This window comes from Delphinapterus leucas, chromosome 3 (genome assembly GCF_059928025.1).
Source record: "Delphinapterus leucas isolate spDelLeu-1000000601 "Yukka" chromosome 3, BTC_Dleu_Yukka2, whole genome shotgun sequence".
Lineage (NCBI taxonomy): Eukaryota > Metazoa > Chordata > Mammalia > Artiodactyla > Monodontidae > Delphinapterus > Delphinapterus leucas.
Genome location: NC_143131.1, coordinates 124201461 through 124219563, shown reverse-complemented (window position 1 = coordinate 124219563; position 18103 = coordinate 124201461). Strand labels below are relative to the sequence as shown.

Here is an 18103-nt window from a genome sequence, read left to right as displayed (position 1 = left end):
ATTAAAAAAAAAAGAACCTAATATACAAAGTCCTCACTCCCTTTAAGAAATCTGCATAGAAAAGTTTGATTTACACCTTACGTGAAACATTAATTCCAAATACTTTAGAGCAAAAGTAGGAAATTAAAATAGGTATCACCAAACCATTTTCTTCACACTTTTCTATGGTGAGAAATGGAACATAGTGAGTATGCAAACAATATATGTGGAATTCAGAATAACAAAATAAAGCATTCTAGAAACTTCACCTTTGTAGGACAGTCCTATAATAGTTGTGTTCCTTTGGGCACGCATTTTGTTTCACTTCTGACAAGCTTCAAAATCACTCAATGGATTTATTAAAAAAAAATCCTGTCAATTACCAATTTTATAGGTTAGACTTTAGTCAGATAACCCACTCCAGGTTTCTACATATAGAACTCACATCATTTCTGTGGTGCTTCATCATATATTTAAGCTAAGCACTAAGTCACAGAGATGTGACTGTATTTTTGTATGTGTGTGATGCATGTCTGGGTCTGTATGCATACAACAAATACAAATACCGTTGTCGCTTTTTTTAGGTTTTGTTGCAATCACAGCAGGTGTGAGGTAACAGGGAAAACAATTTATCCTGTTTACATATTTTTCTTAAACATTTTATTTATGTGGTAACTCAAACTAGAAATCTATGAAGGAATGAAATAGAGGGATCTTTTTAAACTGGGGAGGTAAAGCTAGAAAGAGCAATTGGGAATTAAAGGTAAGTTTCACGATATGATGTGCATGACACATTGAAAGGAGTCCAAAAAGGGATTCATCATCAATATGTTAATATAAAAGACAAAAACAAGAAAACAAGACAGACAGAAATCAGCATCTTCTTGCTATGAAGCAGTAAGATACTGCTAAGAGACCGAGCACCAAAATGGTTCTTCAAACTCCTTCCCTTTTATGATGCAGGCAATTTATTATATTCAAGCCTTTTAAAATGATGAGATTTTCAAAATTTAAACTTTCTTTGTGCCAAATTACATTTGCTGCTGCTTTTAAGAACAGGTTTAAAAGAAGTATTTATAAATTATATAACAATAATCATATACAATCCATGTATATAAAAAGGGTTGGTTTATTGTAGTTCAAATACATAAACTGAACATTCAAACATCTTAAAATTAAACTTTAGAAACAAAAATTTAACATTCAAATAGGAGTACAGTTTACAGGGAACACCCAAGAAAGGTAATTTGTTGTCTAATCCAGAATATTGATAAAGATCACTTAATGGTGAATAAAATGTTTTTAACCAGCAGTCCTAGTCTGGTCAACGTATTAGTTATGACCGTGGTTCCATACCTGAGAAGATATTACTAAATAAATCTTCTCTTAGGCTAAACAACAAGACTTGGCCTATAATTCAAAGGGGATAATCAAAGCACATAACATAAGTGAACAAATAAAACTAAAGTGTTCTTTAGAGACAAAGGTAAAAGTATGTCCATTTTAATAATCTTAGCCTCTGGAAGATAAGAATTCAATTTTCAGTGTTTTGTCTTTTACCCGCTTTAAAAAACAAAATCAAAACAAAACAAACCCCAACTTAGGTTTTTTTGGAGTCTGTGGTATCTGCATCTTGCAAGTTCAAACCACAAATGCTCTTACGTCTTGCATGTATTATAACACTGCTAGAAAGAACGTCACCAAAAGTCACTGACTTCCACACCTCATAAAAGGATAATTTTTTAGCTTCAAGATTTTTAGATTTACTAGAGACAGCCTATATTTGAGTATGCAAGTCAGTCATGCCACACAAAGAAAAGCATAAATATTTCCAAAGTGTTCTCTGTTCAGAAACTGTTCACGGATGCTTCTCCTTCTGTTCATCAGATGGTTTTGCAATAGTTTGACTAATGCACATACATGTAAAAACCTGAAAATTGGCTCATGCAAGCGTTTTGAATTAACAGACACCCCTGTGGAAGAGTATTCAGAATTATTTTGTTGATCGTCTTGTGGGCTCTGATGCTGTGGGAGGTGGGGGTGGACCCCGGCGATCCAGGTCATCCACATATGCCACAATCAGTTTGCGCCTCTCCTCTGGCACACAGTCTAGTACTAGATACCGTTTGTCATTCTGCAAAATTTTTTCTACATCTTTCAGGTGCTGATCAGATTCCTGGATTAGCTTTTTGGATCTGAAATAAGAAAAGAAGTCCAAGAATTACTGACTGCTGTTCATAGGTCTTTCAGAAATGAGCTGGAAATGTCCATCTAGTTCCTAATTGTGTTTCCATTTTTTTTTTTTTTTTTTTTTTTTTTAAGAAAAATTCACTGCAGTGGTCACCTTTGTAAGTCGCCTCAGCAAAGACTCCAAGGAGTGAAAGGGCCTCAGAAACTGAATTACCCTCCCACCCCTACTGGTGGTCCCTCCAGATCAGGGCTGAGGGTGGGTGGGTAAATCTTGCCCGTGCTGTACCTGTTCTGTGGATGAACAGAGGACTTCAGTCTGCGGGGCTGCCAATCCCAGCATCTTTCACAAGCTTTCACTTTCACATCTTTCACTAAATTAACTATAAAAATGTAGAAAGAAGTCTTACTTCACATCTAATTTAAAAGCCCAAGCTGATGCAAAACATTAAGGATCCTGACCAAAAAATCCAATCACAAAATACCTAAAAACCACACCCTCAGCACTATCTATCCTCCCGTGCACATACCCTTCATTAAGATATTTCAAATTTTTCTCTTAAAAGAAGAAAAGCTGGAGCATGAAACAAAAATGGTTTCCTGCATACTGATTGCTAAGCAATGTAAAATTGTTCTCCCGATGACAACTTGCTGGGGGTGGGGAACTACTGGGTATGTTACAGAGAAAATTTGTTTTAAAGCTCTGATTTTATAATTTAAAGTTTTAATTTAAAAGTATCCAGCAAACTGCTTTCCTCTGAGAAAAAATGTTTTTGCTGAGCTCAAATAAGATGATTTCAAGCTTTAGAATGAACACTGAATAGTCTTCAGAGGAGGCAAAGATAATTGATAGTGAAAGATTTTTTTTTTTAAAGTCTCTTCATGAAATACAATTCTTATATATTTGGAAATACTTCTAAAAAAGCAGTGAAGTGAAAACAAAAGTATGTTTAAAAACTGGATGGGTGGGTAACACAAAATAAGAATTAACATCTGGGCCCTTTCTTTGAAAAAAAAAGAGAAAAAAGAAAGAAAAAAGGTAAGGGTAGATATGGGCTGTATTCAATCTTTGATAAAGTTGCCTTCTTCTTATTCCTAAAAATTAATAATGTCAACATGTGTGTGAATGCAAAGTATGCTTTGGCCATCAGAGTAAGGACTAGTAAAGACAATGACTGCTGATATGAAACATTTCATTGCACACACCTATATGTTATAAATTTGGTCTCTTTCAAAAGCGTCCTGAAGTCAGCTTTGGCTGTGATGTATTTGTCTCTGATGTATTCTTCAAACTCTCTTTGTTTTTTCTGCAAAAAGACAATAAGATTAGGGGGGAAAATTCTACTAATTCCAAAATTAGTATCAATTATTTATTAAACAAGTAACCTGTAAGTCACGACATAAAATAATTCAAAAGAGAAAGGAAATAAGGTATGTTTTATCCATGTAACATTCATTAAAAAGGAAAATCTGCAGTGTACATTTTTAAGGGAAAAAGCAAGAATGAGAAACCATATAATATATTAGTAGTAGCTAAAACTTCAGGGCTTGCTATGTGCTACACTGTGCTGAGGGTTTTATAAGATATCTCCTTTGCCCTTTGTAACAACCTCAAGGGGTAGACACTCTTAAAAATAAGGAAATTAAGGGTTAAATGTGCATTCCTAAAGACTGTATTTATATCTTCAAGCACAAAAATAATGTGGCATAATTTATAAGATAATGCGCAGAACTTTAAAGTTCAACTGAGCGTTTAGCTCAGTAAGGGAGCTTGGTAAGGGAATAGCAAAGTATAAACTCTGAGCTTTAAAAAAAAAAAAAGAACTTATTATCAATTCTAAAAATCAGAAAAGTCAGAGACTGAGACTGGTTCTCTCAGCTATCCGTCTACCACTCTTTTCCAACCACGTATATTTTGCGGTCCACACATCTAAAATTCCACCTAATGGAGTAGGAGGGGGAAGAATATTAGATCATGGACTATTTGGACTCTAGACCTAGAGAAACCAACCAGGACAGAATGATGGGAAGAAGGAACATATGAAGGCTGAGGGACAAAATGGACTGGAATAAGCTACACTTTCCTTGACATCATTCACTATTTCAGACCCTTGGTGAGTTCCTCTCCTACACAGGAGCCAGGGTGCACCAGAAGAGAGCTCAGCTTCTACAAACCTCACACATCTGAGGTTCCCCTACTCCAAAGTCTCTGGAGCATATAAGAACTAGAGATCATGTTATGTTTTTCTGCTAGCGTGGCTGTAAGAGTCAAGCACTTTGATAGCCTGGTACCAACTGCCAGGCTGAATAATATCTATCTAGTGGGACCTGACTATACAATAAATAAAAACTATAGCTTCATTAGTCTCTTAGAAGATCCCAAAACACAGGCTTAACCCCAAGGATTAAATTTTTAAAGTTCCTCTTGTGCTGTCTTGTTAATATACTGTACAAGAAAGAAAATATAAACTTGAAATTCAGATTTATTTCTCATACACTTAAAAGTTATTCACTTAAAACCATCAACTTCATTTCAGTCAAGATATTAATGCTGCTGATTAAGCACCCAATTAATATTTATAAACTGAAAGTAAATCTCAGACAAAATTTTCTTACCCTGTCACTGGAGGAGAACTTAATGCACCGAGGATCTTCCTTAATGATTTTTTTTACTTCTTTCCACGTGGATGTTAAGGTAATCTTTGAAAGACAAGTGAATAAAAAACATAAATAGAACTCACTTTTATTGAGGGGATCAAACTGCAGCACATATGGTACATAACATTACACTGACCTGCAATCTCTTGTAATGCCCAAGCATAACTGGACTAAGTTAGGGACAGGGAAGCAGCTTTAATGCAATTTCTTTTTGTTGGCTTGCCACAAGAGTTATGTTCATGGCCATACTTTCAAGATGACCTAAGACAATCACGTGCAAACCCTGTATCTCCATGGGCAACATCGTAACTTCTGAAGAAACCATCACCAAAGAGAGGTCAGATAAATAGGAGCAAAACCTGAACAAAGGGTACAAACTGCCAAACAAGAGGGCCACGGTACCAAATTGAACATGGAGCAAAAGAAGGAATCTATTAACTCTATCATCAGGAAGCATCAATGATCACACACAGCTAAGGACATATGGAATTACTAAGGGAGCAGATACGAACTTAAAAACTGCAAAAGGAAGTAACTTCTAAACAGTGAAAGTACCATCAACATTTTATTTAAGCAAACGGACAAAAAAATCAGAGAAGAAAGTGTCATAAAACCCATGAACTCCAGTAATGGGTCTAAAGAGAATGACATTAAAAGTCATATCAATGTTTTACTTTGGGAATTATTAACAAAGATTCACCTAGATTAAAGTAGAAAAGTAAGAGCCGCTTACTGCAGAAGTTTCATCCAAAAGTTGCCTAAAGTGCTCCCTCTTCTTTTTGGTAAGTGCTTCAATGTGTTCATTAAAAAGCTTCTCTTTCTCCTCTCTTTCCAACAAGGATCCAGATTCCCAGCGGTGATCTTTCCGAAGAGTCCTCCGAGTATCAGACCAGGACACATCTGAAGAACGTACCTAAAAATAGAGAATGGTATCTATCACCAAACAGACTTACCTTATTATTTCATCAATAAAAGACTCATTTATTTGGTTTAGGAACAATACACTTAATAAAAGAAGTTTCTGATGACTCCATCTTAGTCAAGCAGTCACTGAACATCTACTTCTTTAAGCCAGAAATCTCACCTCCCAGAGCTCACCTAAGTTATGTAGTATGGGTTTAGAGGTGGCAAGGATGAAGAGAAGATATCTCCCATCAACCATGGTCCCTAAGAACTTTAAGTACCTAGGTACCTACTGAACATCTTACCAACTTCTGTTAGTAGTAGAAATGGATATAAATAAAAGAGGAAATATACCATCTCACAGCACAAGCAGCTCACCAGATAAAAAAATTTTTTCTTGAGCTCAATCTGGGACTTAACATTTATCAAGCACCTAAAACCATGTCAGGTGAACACTGAACTTGGCACTGGGAATACTAAATAAATAACACAGTTATGTCTTCCTTCAAAGGGCTTACTTTTTGTAGGGAAGATAAAGAACTGCACTAACATGTAATAAGTGCTGCAAAGGCATATGCTGAGCACAAGTTTGGTAAATGGCAACAGTGAGATCAAATCTGCCCAGATGGGTCAGGATCAGCCTTACAGAGAGATACTTGAGTGTGCTCCTCAAGAATGACAAAGTTTGCCACTGTGGTGGGAAATTTAAAAGCATTATAGGGCTTCCCTGGTGGCGCAGTGGTTGAGAGTCCGCCTGCTGATGCAGGGGACACGGGTTCATGCCCCGGTCCAGGAAGATCCCACATGCCACGGAGCGCTGGGCCCGTGAGCCATGGCCGCTGAGCCTGCGCGTCCAGAGCCTGTGCTCCGCAACGGGAGAGGCCACAACAGTGAGAGGCCCGCGTACCGCAAAAAATAATAATAAAAAAAATAAAAACATTATAGGTGGAGGGATTGGCATGTGTAATGGTAGCAATCATTAAACTAAGTATGGTTCATTAAAGGTAAGTTCAGCAAGGCTACAGCTTGGGGGCAAGAGAGGAAACCAGAGGATAAGGTGATATGAAGGTAGGGAGTCAAGGAATGAACAGTTTCTTATATTATGCTAAGGAGACTGAATTTGAAATGTAGGCAACTTCCAGAAGTAGGGAGGACCTTTACCTTCTTCAAGTAACAGGGAGAGTGACAAAATCATCAGATTTGCTTTTTACAAAGACTTCTGTGATTGCAATAAAGAGGATGAATTTGGGGGAAGCAGAGGCAGAGACAGAAAACAAGAAACAACTGTAATTGCCCAGAGAACAGAAAAAAGTCATTGAAAACAGATCAGCAGAAGCAAGGGAAGAAATCAGGAGAAGCAACAGGAGTGATGAGAAGAGCTTTCTTGAAAGAAAGAAAAGAAACAGTAGGAGAGACAGTGACGAAGAGAAGAGGAAAAAACAAATAGAACAGCAGAGTGGTCTGGGGGCATTCGGTGTAGGGACAAAAAACCCTACCTACCTAAACAACCCTGGATAATACAGGAGGATTTTCAAAAAAAATCCCAGGGGTCAGTAAACCTCCAGTCCTACATTCCATACCATCTACATGTACAATAACTGATCATCACAATGATGACCCAAATCATCTAAAGATGAACTCATGTTCAGCACACTTTATTACTATGACATGCAAGTGTGTGATGATTTAAGATGACTTCATCAAGGATAATTTTTTAAAAAGCTTTGAGACTAAAAGACCATGAATTTTTATACAAAACATCAAACCTCTGAAAATTTTAAATAACTAGGGTTTTCCTATTCTAATGGTGTTAATACCAAGTACTTAATTTTAAAATACTTCATAGGTAACTTAGTAAATTATATCTCTGAGTCAGTTTAAAGAATATTAAAATGTCCACTAATAAGGTAATGTAATAGATTTCTAACATCCAGTACTTCAGAGAAAAAAGCAAAAGAGTAATACCATATCAGACAGAAGAGCCTTGAAATTCTGGATAGCTTCTTCTCGTTTGTGCTGTTCTCTCTCTCGATCTATTTCTTTTGTTTGTTCTGAACGAGCCTTCTGCACCTCTCTTTCTCTTTCTCGGAGGCTTGCCTCAATGCGGGCCTGCCTTTCAAGCTCCTTTTCTTTTTCTGAGTCTAAATTCTGTAAAAGTGAAATTACATTAACCGTCTTACTAACTCCATCAAAATATGCCTCTACAGAATAACTAGTTGGCCAAATACAAAATTTCAAACCTAGTTTTTAACCAATATACCTAAATACTCATTTCAAAGTCAACTGCTAGAGAGTATTAGGAATACCAACAAGAAAAATTCTAAACCCAAAACAGTAGCAAATGGCTTTACGCTGCAATTAAGAATTTTACTATTCCATGGTTACTATATGAGTAAACACAATGGTTACCTTGGCTATTTTTTCAATGTACTGTTTGAAAAGGTCTTCTCTCATTGATGAACTATCCACTGCTTTGTAACGTGGATCACTTTCTACTTTGTCTTTTACTTTGCTCCATCGAGACTGACTGTCCAAGTGATGATTAGATAATAGTTCAAAGAAATCTGATTTTATCTGTATTTCAAAACAGGTGTGAGGTGGGAGGAAAACAATATGCCATAAGAAATTCCTCATATATAAATGTTTACAACTAGAAAAAAAGTTCACTTACCTTAAAGATGCGAGTAACTTTTTTAATGCAGTTAGAGCAGAATTTTAGTAAAAAAGAATATCAGAATTGCTCTTTTATGAGAAATATAAAAATCAATACACATATAGGCTCTCATTTAAAATCTACCAAATTCAAAATAAATCATATCCTTCAATGAAATTATTCAAATATAGAAATAACTTTTTTAGGTTGTTTATAACTTCTGATCTCAGAACTGTCATGTTTTTATGAAGAATATGAATTTGCCATAAGATTCAGGCTTATGAACTAATGGCAAAAATACTTTAACATCAAGATAGCAAGAATATTTTAAAAAGCAGATGAATAAAACTGTTTGTTAAAACTAACGGGAATTTAGAAACAGTTGAGCACAAAGAACAAGTTTTATTCATTACAAATCTGAAACTATACTGTCAAATGTGTAAAAACAAACAAAAAATAAACTTTTATATTTTGGTTTTAAAAAAGAGCAATGTTTTTACCTTTATATATAAGAAAATTATAGAATTTCTATGGTCATAATTAGTCATTTCTAAAAAAAACACTATATTCAGATTTCCTGTGCTCTTTAGCCATTAAACATGTATGCCTTCACCAGAATATAAGTGTCAATGAAATTAACGTTCTTAACAAATCAAGTACCAAGTTAGTAACATTATACTAAAGGTATTAAATAATATTAACCTTTTAGTGTCAACGTATACAATACTTAGAACGTCTCTTCCAAATTGTTAAAACTGGAAAAATTTGTTAGAATTGTTAAAAATTTTACTTTAATAAGAGAAGAAAAGAATAAACAAGGCATTTGTTTTTATGCACTTTGAGGACCTCTTCTAAAATTCAGTCTCATTTAAATTATTATGTACTGCTACCAGGGAAGACATCCGAGGTAGCTAAAGTCATTTCAACAGAGGATTCTGACCAGGTCAAGAACCTCTCCTCCCCATAGGAATTAAACATGCTGCCTTCCTACCTGACCAAGGGAATGAGAAATTAGAAATGGAATCAGAATTTCTGTGTGGGCACAAAATAAATGAATCATTCCTTCTGCCTATTCCAACCCTCTCACTTCTCGCTGTAACCTCATTTCTCCTAATAGAGGATTAAAAGGGAGGTAGACGTCCTTTCTAGAAAACACTTGTAAGGTTATAAAAAACAGAGCTTCTACATTAGAGAACTTTTTAAAATATGAGCTATTCAGCTGTGGATTTCTCCACTCACCTAACTTGGCTCTTGACTGTTAGGATTAATGAGAAATAACTCATAAGCCCAATATTTCTAGATGGCAATAAAGAAACTATACTTGAGGTAGCGATGTAACACAACTTTTCTGTTCATCTGTCTAACTTTGTATCTGACACAATGAACACCAAATTCCCAGATGCATGGGATAACTAGAAGGCAAAATTTACGTTAAATAAAACATGTAAGCTGCATCAAATAGGAATCTTTCTAAGCCATAAGAATTCACATTAACTTAAAAATATTTCAAACATTAGACATGAAGCCTATAAATAATTATCATATAGTTTTAAAAATATATGATGTATAAACAAAGTGAACTTTAAATAAAATTTAACTTCTTTCACTGTGGATATTACCATGACAGGCTACAAATGGCTTACTGAAGCTTTTTTTTTTTTGAAGCTGCTTTTTATATGAGAAGAATTATTTAACAACTGCATAAATGTCAATTTCCATTAGCAACAATTCAAGGTCCTGCTGTCCCTATTTTCTTCTCTCCAAAAATGGAAGTACCTTACCAACTAAGCTGTTTAGTTAAAAAGGGAGAAATAGTTTCCTCAGCCAAATGTACTGAAACAAAAATTGCTCAGCAGCTAATTCAAAAGAGAGGGAAGAGAGAAAAATGCCAACTTCATAAGAGGATTAACTCCATTATATGCAACTTCAAATCTGTTGTTCCAAAAAATAAATTATTTGAAACACAAGTTAATAAAAATTGGTTATAATAATAATAATAAATTATAATCAAATAAACAAAAACTAGAGGGTAGCTACTTTGGTAAACAAAATAATCCAGTAAAACAGCTTTGGGGGCATTTTTTATAAAACTACCAGTGAAAAGCTACATGAAAATGATGATTGCACCCTTTAGCTCGAAAATGCCTACTAAAGGGAAAAAAGGATTTCACCAAAAGTCAATGCCCTTCACAGGTTTTTGACTCAGCAAGTAATTACCTTTAAATTTTTACTATTCGGCTATTGATTCAATTGTCTCAATGTTACAAAGACCAGTTAGGAATCTTAAGAACAAAGAAACTCCAATATACCAGTTTATTATTCAATTACACACAGCTAAAATGCCATTTTTAAAAAACATACTGCCAATATACGTCATAAGAATAAATACACAGTGAAAGTCATGAAATGATAAAACTTCACTAACCAGATACTTCTCAAAATGTAAGTATAAAAAGTACATTTAAACCTTTATAAAGATTTCTGCTTTCATAAGTTAGTAATTGATTTTGCATTCTTTAAACTGGCTGAGAAAGTTTTACTTCGGTAATTTCCTTTTTTTTCAATGTAATAGTACAAAGATAAACCTTTAATTTAGAGAATTCAAATTTTACAATCAAAAGAAAGTAAAGCTGAATATATTAAGTTCATTTAGATGTAATGTCTATTTAATTTCTTATTTTAATTAACACATCCTGGGCACAACTCTCATTACTTCATAAGGAAAAAGACTAAAAAAAATGTAATGTACCGGAACTGTGGGAGGCTAAAGTGACCACACAGAGAGATATCAATTCTTTCCTCACTAGAGAATCCCATAATACTTTGCATAGCAGTGATTGACAGCTGTCAGACCAAACTGATTGACAGGCCACACAGCACAAAACTGTAAAGTCTATCCACTTGTTATAAAACAGAATACATAAAATAATTACCAAAAAAAGTGTTCAGAAAAAGAACATTAGTTACAAATGCAAAGAGAAAAACATTCAATTTGTTTAAAAGCAATCATACAGTAACAATCATTTATTTACTTGGTTTTCTTTAAAAAAAAAAAGGTTCTTACTAAAAGTCAAAAGTAGCAAACAATTCATTGACATGATTCTAATTCAACAGTCAAAATGTTTATGCAGAACTCAACCTTGCACATTTCCTCTGAGAAGCATAATCATTTACCAAAGACAGTCAACAGTGAAATAATTCTCGAAAAATCTACCTTGAAGCATAATAAATCAGATAATCAGGAAATTTCAGTTATTTCTGACAAAAGTTATTTCACCTAATACTGTTGCTATTTTCAATGAAAGAGGCTTCCTCCCAATAAGAGTGGTGTTACTTCCATAACAACATTTCTTAATAGAATCTGTAATATTTTAACTTTCTAGAATAAGAGGCAATTTTAAATGTCAAGAATGATAAAGCTTCAGAGGTTCTTTTTCTCTATTCACAAAGCACACAGGGTCACTAAGGAGAGTGGCTGCATGTTTTGATGGTTTACGCACCACTGGTGCCATCTCCCTACCAGTCTGCCTCCTTAGTGGTGAGCTCCTCTCCACTCCTGGCACCACTGTCAAATGACATTTGGAATTCATTAATCTTTAATAGCTGACCTTTAATTCTGATAAGCAATAATTCATATGTAAGCTATGTTTACTAAAAGATTAGAAAGTCACCAAAATGCTATCTTTTAGAGGGCAAAAAATATAAAGAAGCTTTTGAAAAACTTAAATGTTACTACCTATAAAGAACCTTGAAATCTTAGCAGGCAGGCACCAGTGAATAGATAGGCCTAATAACCCCTTCTGGGTTTATTGGGCATCCTAGTATTAATAAAATTTAAAGAAAACCTATGCAGCTAAAATGTATGCATTACTGAAGTGAAGTGATAATATAAACAACTGTAAAAGTTAACTTAAAAAGCTAAACAATAAATGTGGGTCCTGTTATGTATGCCCATGAATGAAATTAGAAACGCAGCACCAGTTCAGTCCCTTCCCATTCACACTCCCATCAATCACACCACTGGAACTAAAACCATCTTACCTTCTCACCTCTGGTCTTCGAATCTTCTTTCTCTTTCTTCCTTGCAGCTGCCACAAATTCATTAAACAAGGCTTCTCGATCTTTCATCTTTTCAATTGCTTTGAATCTTGAATCTTTAGCATGCTTGGCTGCAAATTCACTAAAAGTAGCTCTGTAACAAAATGGCAAGTGTGCTAACTTTGGTAGAGCTTTTTCTACTTGTAGAAAGGTATAGCAGACGATACCATCTTCCCAGTAAGAATATGTGCCAACAAGACAATGAGTCCCAAATCTGCCTACAGAAAGGAGTGAAAGGGCTAAAGAGTGAAAATGTGGTTAGAGATCTGTATACTATCAGCATAGTGTTAGGGGGATAGACATCTGAGAGCAAAGAATTTGTGTACTTCAAGAGACTTAAAGGGTCCATCTATTTCCACCCTAAGATGAGGCTGAATTCTTGCTTCCATCCATGGTGGAGTAACTCTTATTGAATTAGCTCTCCTTCCATAAGCAACTATAAATCCAGACAAAATATATGAGGCAATTGATTTCAAGCAGTGGACAACAGGTAGAGTAAGACTGAGCTAAGAAGCCCCGTGGCACTGTGCCTCAGGACAATTTCCCAAAATGCAAAGAGGTAGAGTCCAGGCAGAGTACAGTGGTCCCAATGAGCTAGAAGCAGCAGAGATCAGAGTTTCGGTGCTAAAATGGCAGAGGAATAAGCTATAGAAAGAGGGTACTACCCCAGAAGAATACCATTTCGAAATCCCTCATGAATAAGTAGATAGCCAAGGCCGAGCTATAAAACAGCAGAAAGACCACTCCCGGTACCAAACTGCTACATGCTTAAGAGCAAAAAAGAGATACCAGACACTGAGTAGTGCTGGAAAAAGAACAATATTAAGACAACAAAGCCCACAAAAGATCCACAAGGGAGACAAAGTCGGAAGTTTGACAAAAACTCCTTCCATTTTCTGAGATCCATACTAACAAAGCATAAACTCAAACCTAAACTTAAAGTGACTGGCCTGTAACTGGCCTGCTAAAATAAGAATACACACTCTTGAGAGAAAGATAACAGATTCAAGTCTCTACCTATTATCCACAATTTCCAATATTCAATTAAAAATCACTAAACATACAAAGAAACATGGGATCCATATGAAAAAATATTTTTAAGCCAATAGAAATTATCCCAGGATGCCCAGATGTTGTTTTAGGTACAGACAAATCCTTTAAAACTATTATAATTGGGCTTCCCTGGTGGCGCAGTGGTTGAGAGTCCGCCTGCCGATGCAGGGGATGCAGGTTCGTGCCCCTGGTCCGGGAGGATCCCACATGCCGCGGAGCGGCTGGGCCCGTGAGCCACGGCCGCTGAGCCTGCGCGTCCAGAGCCTGTGCTCCGCAACGGGAGAGGCCACGACAGTGAGAGAGAGGCCCGTGTACCACAAAAAAAAAAACAAAAAAAAACTATTATAATTATATTGGAAGAATTAAAAAATATGTTCAAAGACATGATCTTAATGGATGAACAATTAGGGAGTTCCAGCAGAGATATGGAAAATTAAGGTCTATGAGGGCTAATGAAACTAAGTATTAAAAAAGTTTCTTCATGAAAAAAAGGCATTTATAATGCTTTCATATATTTGAATATATTTCACCTTACATAATAAGAATTCACTCTTATAATAAACACTCCCATATTTAGCACATTTTTAGAGGTGAAAAATAAAGCTTACTTTCCCCTATAAAACTACTTATCTCAATTCAAAAATAAAACACCTCCGCTTAGGTATTAACACAAAGATTAAATTACTACTTTAATTATCAAGAGAAAACTGGCTGGTTAACTTTAGAATTTAGAGTTTAAAACATCAACTGAAGAATAGGCGTACTACTCACTGCTAACATTTGCTATTTTTAAGCTTTGCTAACCAAAGCCAGATTCTAACAATCTTTTTATATGCAACTGGTATTACTCAAAATATCTAACTTCATTAATTCAACGTTTTTAACAAAAGGATACCTTGCAAAACTGGGTATGTAACCACACATATACATACAATGGATATGTAACCATAATAAAATTATATGGTAAAATAAAAATGCATACCCCAGAAAAGGGATAATATGTAGTCCATTAAATCTATTTTCTTTTCATGATAAATTAAGTATACCTTGCTTTATAATTTTAAGACAAAAAAAGTAATTATTACTATGATTAAATAAACTTTTTAAAATGTAAAATCAATGTATAAAAGTGAGAATTCAATTATTTTATAAATATTTATATTATTTAGAATAGGTTAAAAAATATGTAAAATATATCTATTTTTTACAAGAGACTAAAATGAAGTTTTAGCATTAGATTCCCATACAGATGTTTTCATATGACTCATCTTTTAATTCCAAAAATGCTATTTTATAACAGACAAGGTAGAGAATCTTTTGCAGGAAAAAAGTGAGGTGGATAGTTGGTTGGTGGTAGGGGATGGGAAAGAGTATAGTGACTCGCAGTTGACCATAGGAGGTATACCTGAAATTTCCAGTAAAAAAGAAAAAAGACATAGAAGAAACAGGCACTAAAGTTAGGTAATTCTCCCCAGCCATTCCTTCCCTTGGAATAAACTCCAGTGCTTTATATCTATGAACTGTACTGAAGAACAGTTAGTGGTCTTTTCCCAATTCAAAGTGGGTCTATGGACGGTATTTTCTCAACTTTAAGTTTTTCCTCTTTGTTTTCTACTACTTACTAAAATTGGTCCTAATCTCTATGCTAGTATTAAAATGCATCAACTTAGCAATACAGCACAATGCCCCAAGTGCTAAGACTTCCAGTTATGTGCCTGATGGTTTTACTTTCTGAAGTAACCTGCATAGTAAAGATCACTTCAACAATTCTATCTGCCCCAAAAGAATATCAGTAGGGTACTGTGATACAGCAAGACTTAATTTGTCAAATCCACAAAAGAGAAATCTTATTGGAGTCTCAATTATTCCCAGACCCATAAAGGGTCTTTATATATTTTGCTGAATCATTTGAAAATAACCTGTAGACATCCTGAGACTCCATCTATAAACATTTCAGCATACATCTCCTGAGGCTAAATCCTTTTTCTTCCATAACCACAATAGCCAAGAAAATTACTAATCTCTAATATTATATAATACCAATTCATGTTCCAATTTCCTCAACTACCTTCCAAAACGTCTTTTATAACCCAGTCGCAATTGCATTGACCCATGAACTTACCCTTTTGATTAAGAAAAAGCCTAAGACCCCCTGGAAAGTCTGAAACTCTGTTAACCTCTGAAGAATATTACATTCTTTACGGTCACAAATACTCAGCTTGCTTTTATGAAATCTGTATTAATAACACCGTTAAGTTTCCCTTCATTTTTCAAATATACACTTTGAAAAAGTGTACCATATACACTTTTCCAAACAACAATACTCTTCCCTGTCTCCACGGACAAAAATAACTGTTTAAACAAGATAAACTTTTATAAAAAGTGCCATTTAACCCAGAGACTCCATGATTCTACCCCATAGTTTTAGAGATTCTCCATGTTCTTGTATATTCAAAGCAACTTAATATCTCTACAAGAAAGTGATTCTCCCTGTCTTGACTATTCTGTGTAATACTGGAACCTAGCTGAAATCCCACATTCTCTCAGGGAAGTTACCTAATTTGCATATATCTTACTTTCCTTATCTGTAAAATAGGTAGGATATGAGCACCTAAATCACACTGGTTGTTTTGAAGACTGAATGAGATAATATACACACACATATGCATGTACTTTAACTGCGTATATGTGTAAGTTCATACATCTATCTAAAATATCCAATAACTGATGCCATTATTATTATAATGCTACGCACATAAGTTTAAAATGTCTCCTTTTCTTTAGCCCTTTACATATATTCAATATATATTAACAATTAAATGAAAATGTCAGACAAGACAATAATCTAGACACTTCGAAATTTTTGAAATGAAAGGTCCTTCACCACTTCAATTCAATCAAAATAACGTTCCCACTCTGCAATTCATTATATGTAAAACTTAAAGAAGACAGGGACAGGTTTTTAATCATTTACCAGTTTCCAGAGAAGGAAACTTATTCTCAGAGGGAAGCTTTTAAAACAAAGGCACCCTTTCTTGAAAACCATGCCTCACAGAGCACCAGGGATTCCCTCCAAAGAACGAAGATTCTTAGAAAGGCAGAAACCAATAATGAAACAAGAAGTTTTTCATGTCCAGAAGTCCAAAAGATGTGTGTGTGTGTGTGTGTGTGCATGTGTATACACACACATATATATATTCAACTGATCTAGGAGAAAATATATACATACTTCGATATTTGATAGTAATAAACCATATACCTTGGATTAAATTTTGCTTCTTCCATCATTTTTTTGAAATCTTCCTTGGCTTGCATTATTTTGTTTTTCTTTTCCCTGCGTTCTTCCTCTGCCCTGGTCTTTACATACTGATCAAATACCTATTACAAAAATAAACCAATTTGACAAGTTAGTCTTTCATATAGGTAATCTAAATACCAAAGTGTAGAATCTTTGCTTCTCTTTTTTTTTGCGGTATGCGGGCCTCTCACCGCTGTGGCCCCTCCCGCTGCAGAGCACAGGCTCCGGACACGCAGGCTCAGTGGCCATGGGCCACGGGCCCAGCCGCTCCGCGGCATGTGGGATCCTCCCGGACCGGGGCACGAACCCGCGCCCCCTGCATCGGCAGGCAGATTCCCAACCACTGCGCCACCAGGGAAGCCCCCGCTTCTCTTTAAGACATAATTATTTTCACCCAAAATGTAATCTTGCTTTACACATATTCTATATATTTTTTCCCACTTAATAATGTATAGTCAAGATGATGAACTTTTGAAGTCACAAACCAGTAAGAGCAGAGAAATGTGGAAAAAAGAAACAGCAACTCTGGAAGCTGAAAAGCACATGGAGAGGTGATAAAGGATTTGGCAGACACAAGAAAGCTGGCCCTAAACCAGCAGTCAAGAAAACAAAGTAACCAATTTTGTAAATTAGAGAGTCCTCAAACAGCTCCAGAACTGACAGCACCAGATACCCATGAAGTGAGGATAGGGTAATGCTACAATAAAGCTTTTTAAGAAGCAGTTTAACCACTAGATCCGCGTTGTCAACTTTATGTATCTGGGGCACTGCCACTCCTGAAACTCAGTAAGGCAAGGGGTTATTCTCTAGAGTAAGGGTTACCAAATCGCAATCTGCTAGCCAAATCTGGCCTGTTGCCTCTTTCTTTACAGCACAAGAATAGTTTTGATATTTTTATATGGTTGGGGAAAGTAAGAGAAAACTTCATGATACACGAAAATTAAATGAAATTTAAATTTCAGTGTCCATAAAGCTTTATTTGAACACAGTCATGCTCATTCCTTTACATAAATCTGTGGGTCTTCTCACACTACAACAGTAGAGTTGCACAAGCATGACGGAGACCACGTGGCCCACAAAACCTAAAATATTTATTATCTAACCCTTTATGTTAAAAATTTGCTGACCCTTGTTCTAAAAGGCAAAACACTCTCTCTGGTCTGGGGTAACATAAATTAAGAATGAGGCGTACCAGATTGAGAAAACAGGGAATTAAGCAGTTACTTACCACATACCAAGACACAGTTCTTTCAGAACCAATGCAGCAAGAGCAA

At 35.4% G+C, this 18103-nt stretch overlaps 1 protein-coding gene across 14 annotated transcripts in view; it reads right to left on the bottom strand.

Moving 5' to 3' along the window:
- Positions 1–1090: 1090 nt before the first annotated feature.
- Positions 1091–18103, bottom strand: part of TCERG1 (transcription elongation regulator 1) — a 143288-nt gene continuing 126275 nt past the window's right edge. For 11 of the 14 annotated variants that reach the window (XM_089909458.1, XM_089909457.1, XM_089909456.1 and 8 more), the window contains 8 exons: positions 16791–16909; positions 12422–12572; positions 8137–8301; positions 7693–7875; positions 5558–5737; positions 4783–4866; positions 3373–3473; positions 1091–2174 (listed from right to left, as the gene is read on the bottom strand). In XM_089909458.1, coding sequence (XP_089765584.1) covers positions 1973–2174; positions 3373–3473; positions 4783–4866; positions 5558–5737; positions 7693–7875; positions 8137–8301; positions 12422–12572; positions 16791–16909 — 1185 coding nt within the window. In that variant the 3' untranslated portion in view covers positions 1091–1972. Of the gene's footprint in view, positions 2175–2455; positions 2550–3372; positions 3474–4782; positions 5137–5524; positions 5738–7692; positions 7876–8136; positions 8302–12421; positions 12573–16790; positions 16910–18103 lie in introns of those variants that run through there. The other 3 variants (XR_016392788.1, XM_089909466.1, XM_089909465.1) reach the window with 3 other exon arrangements.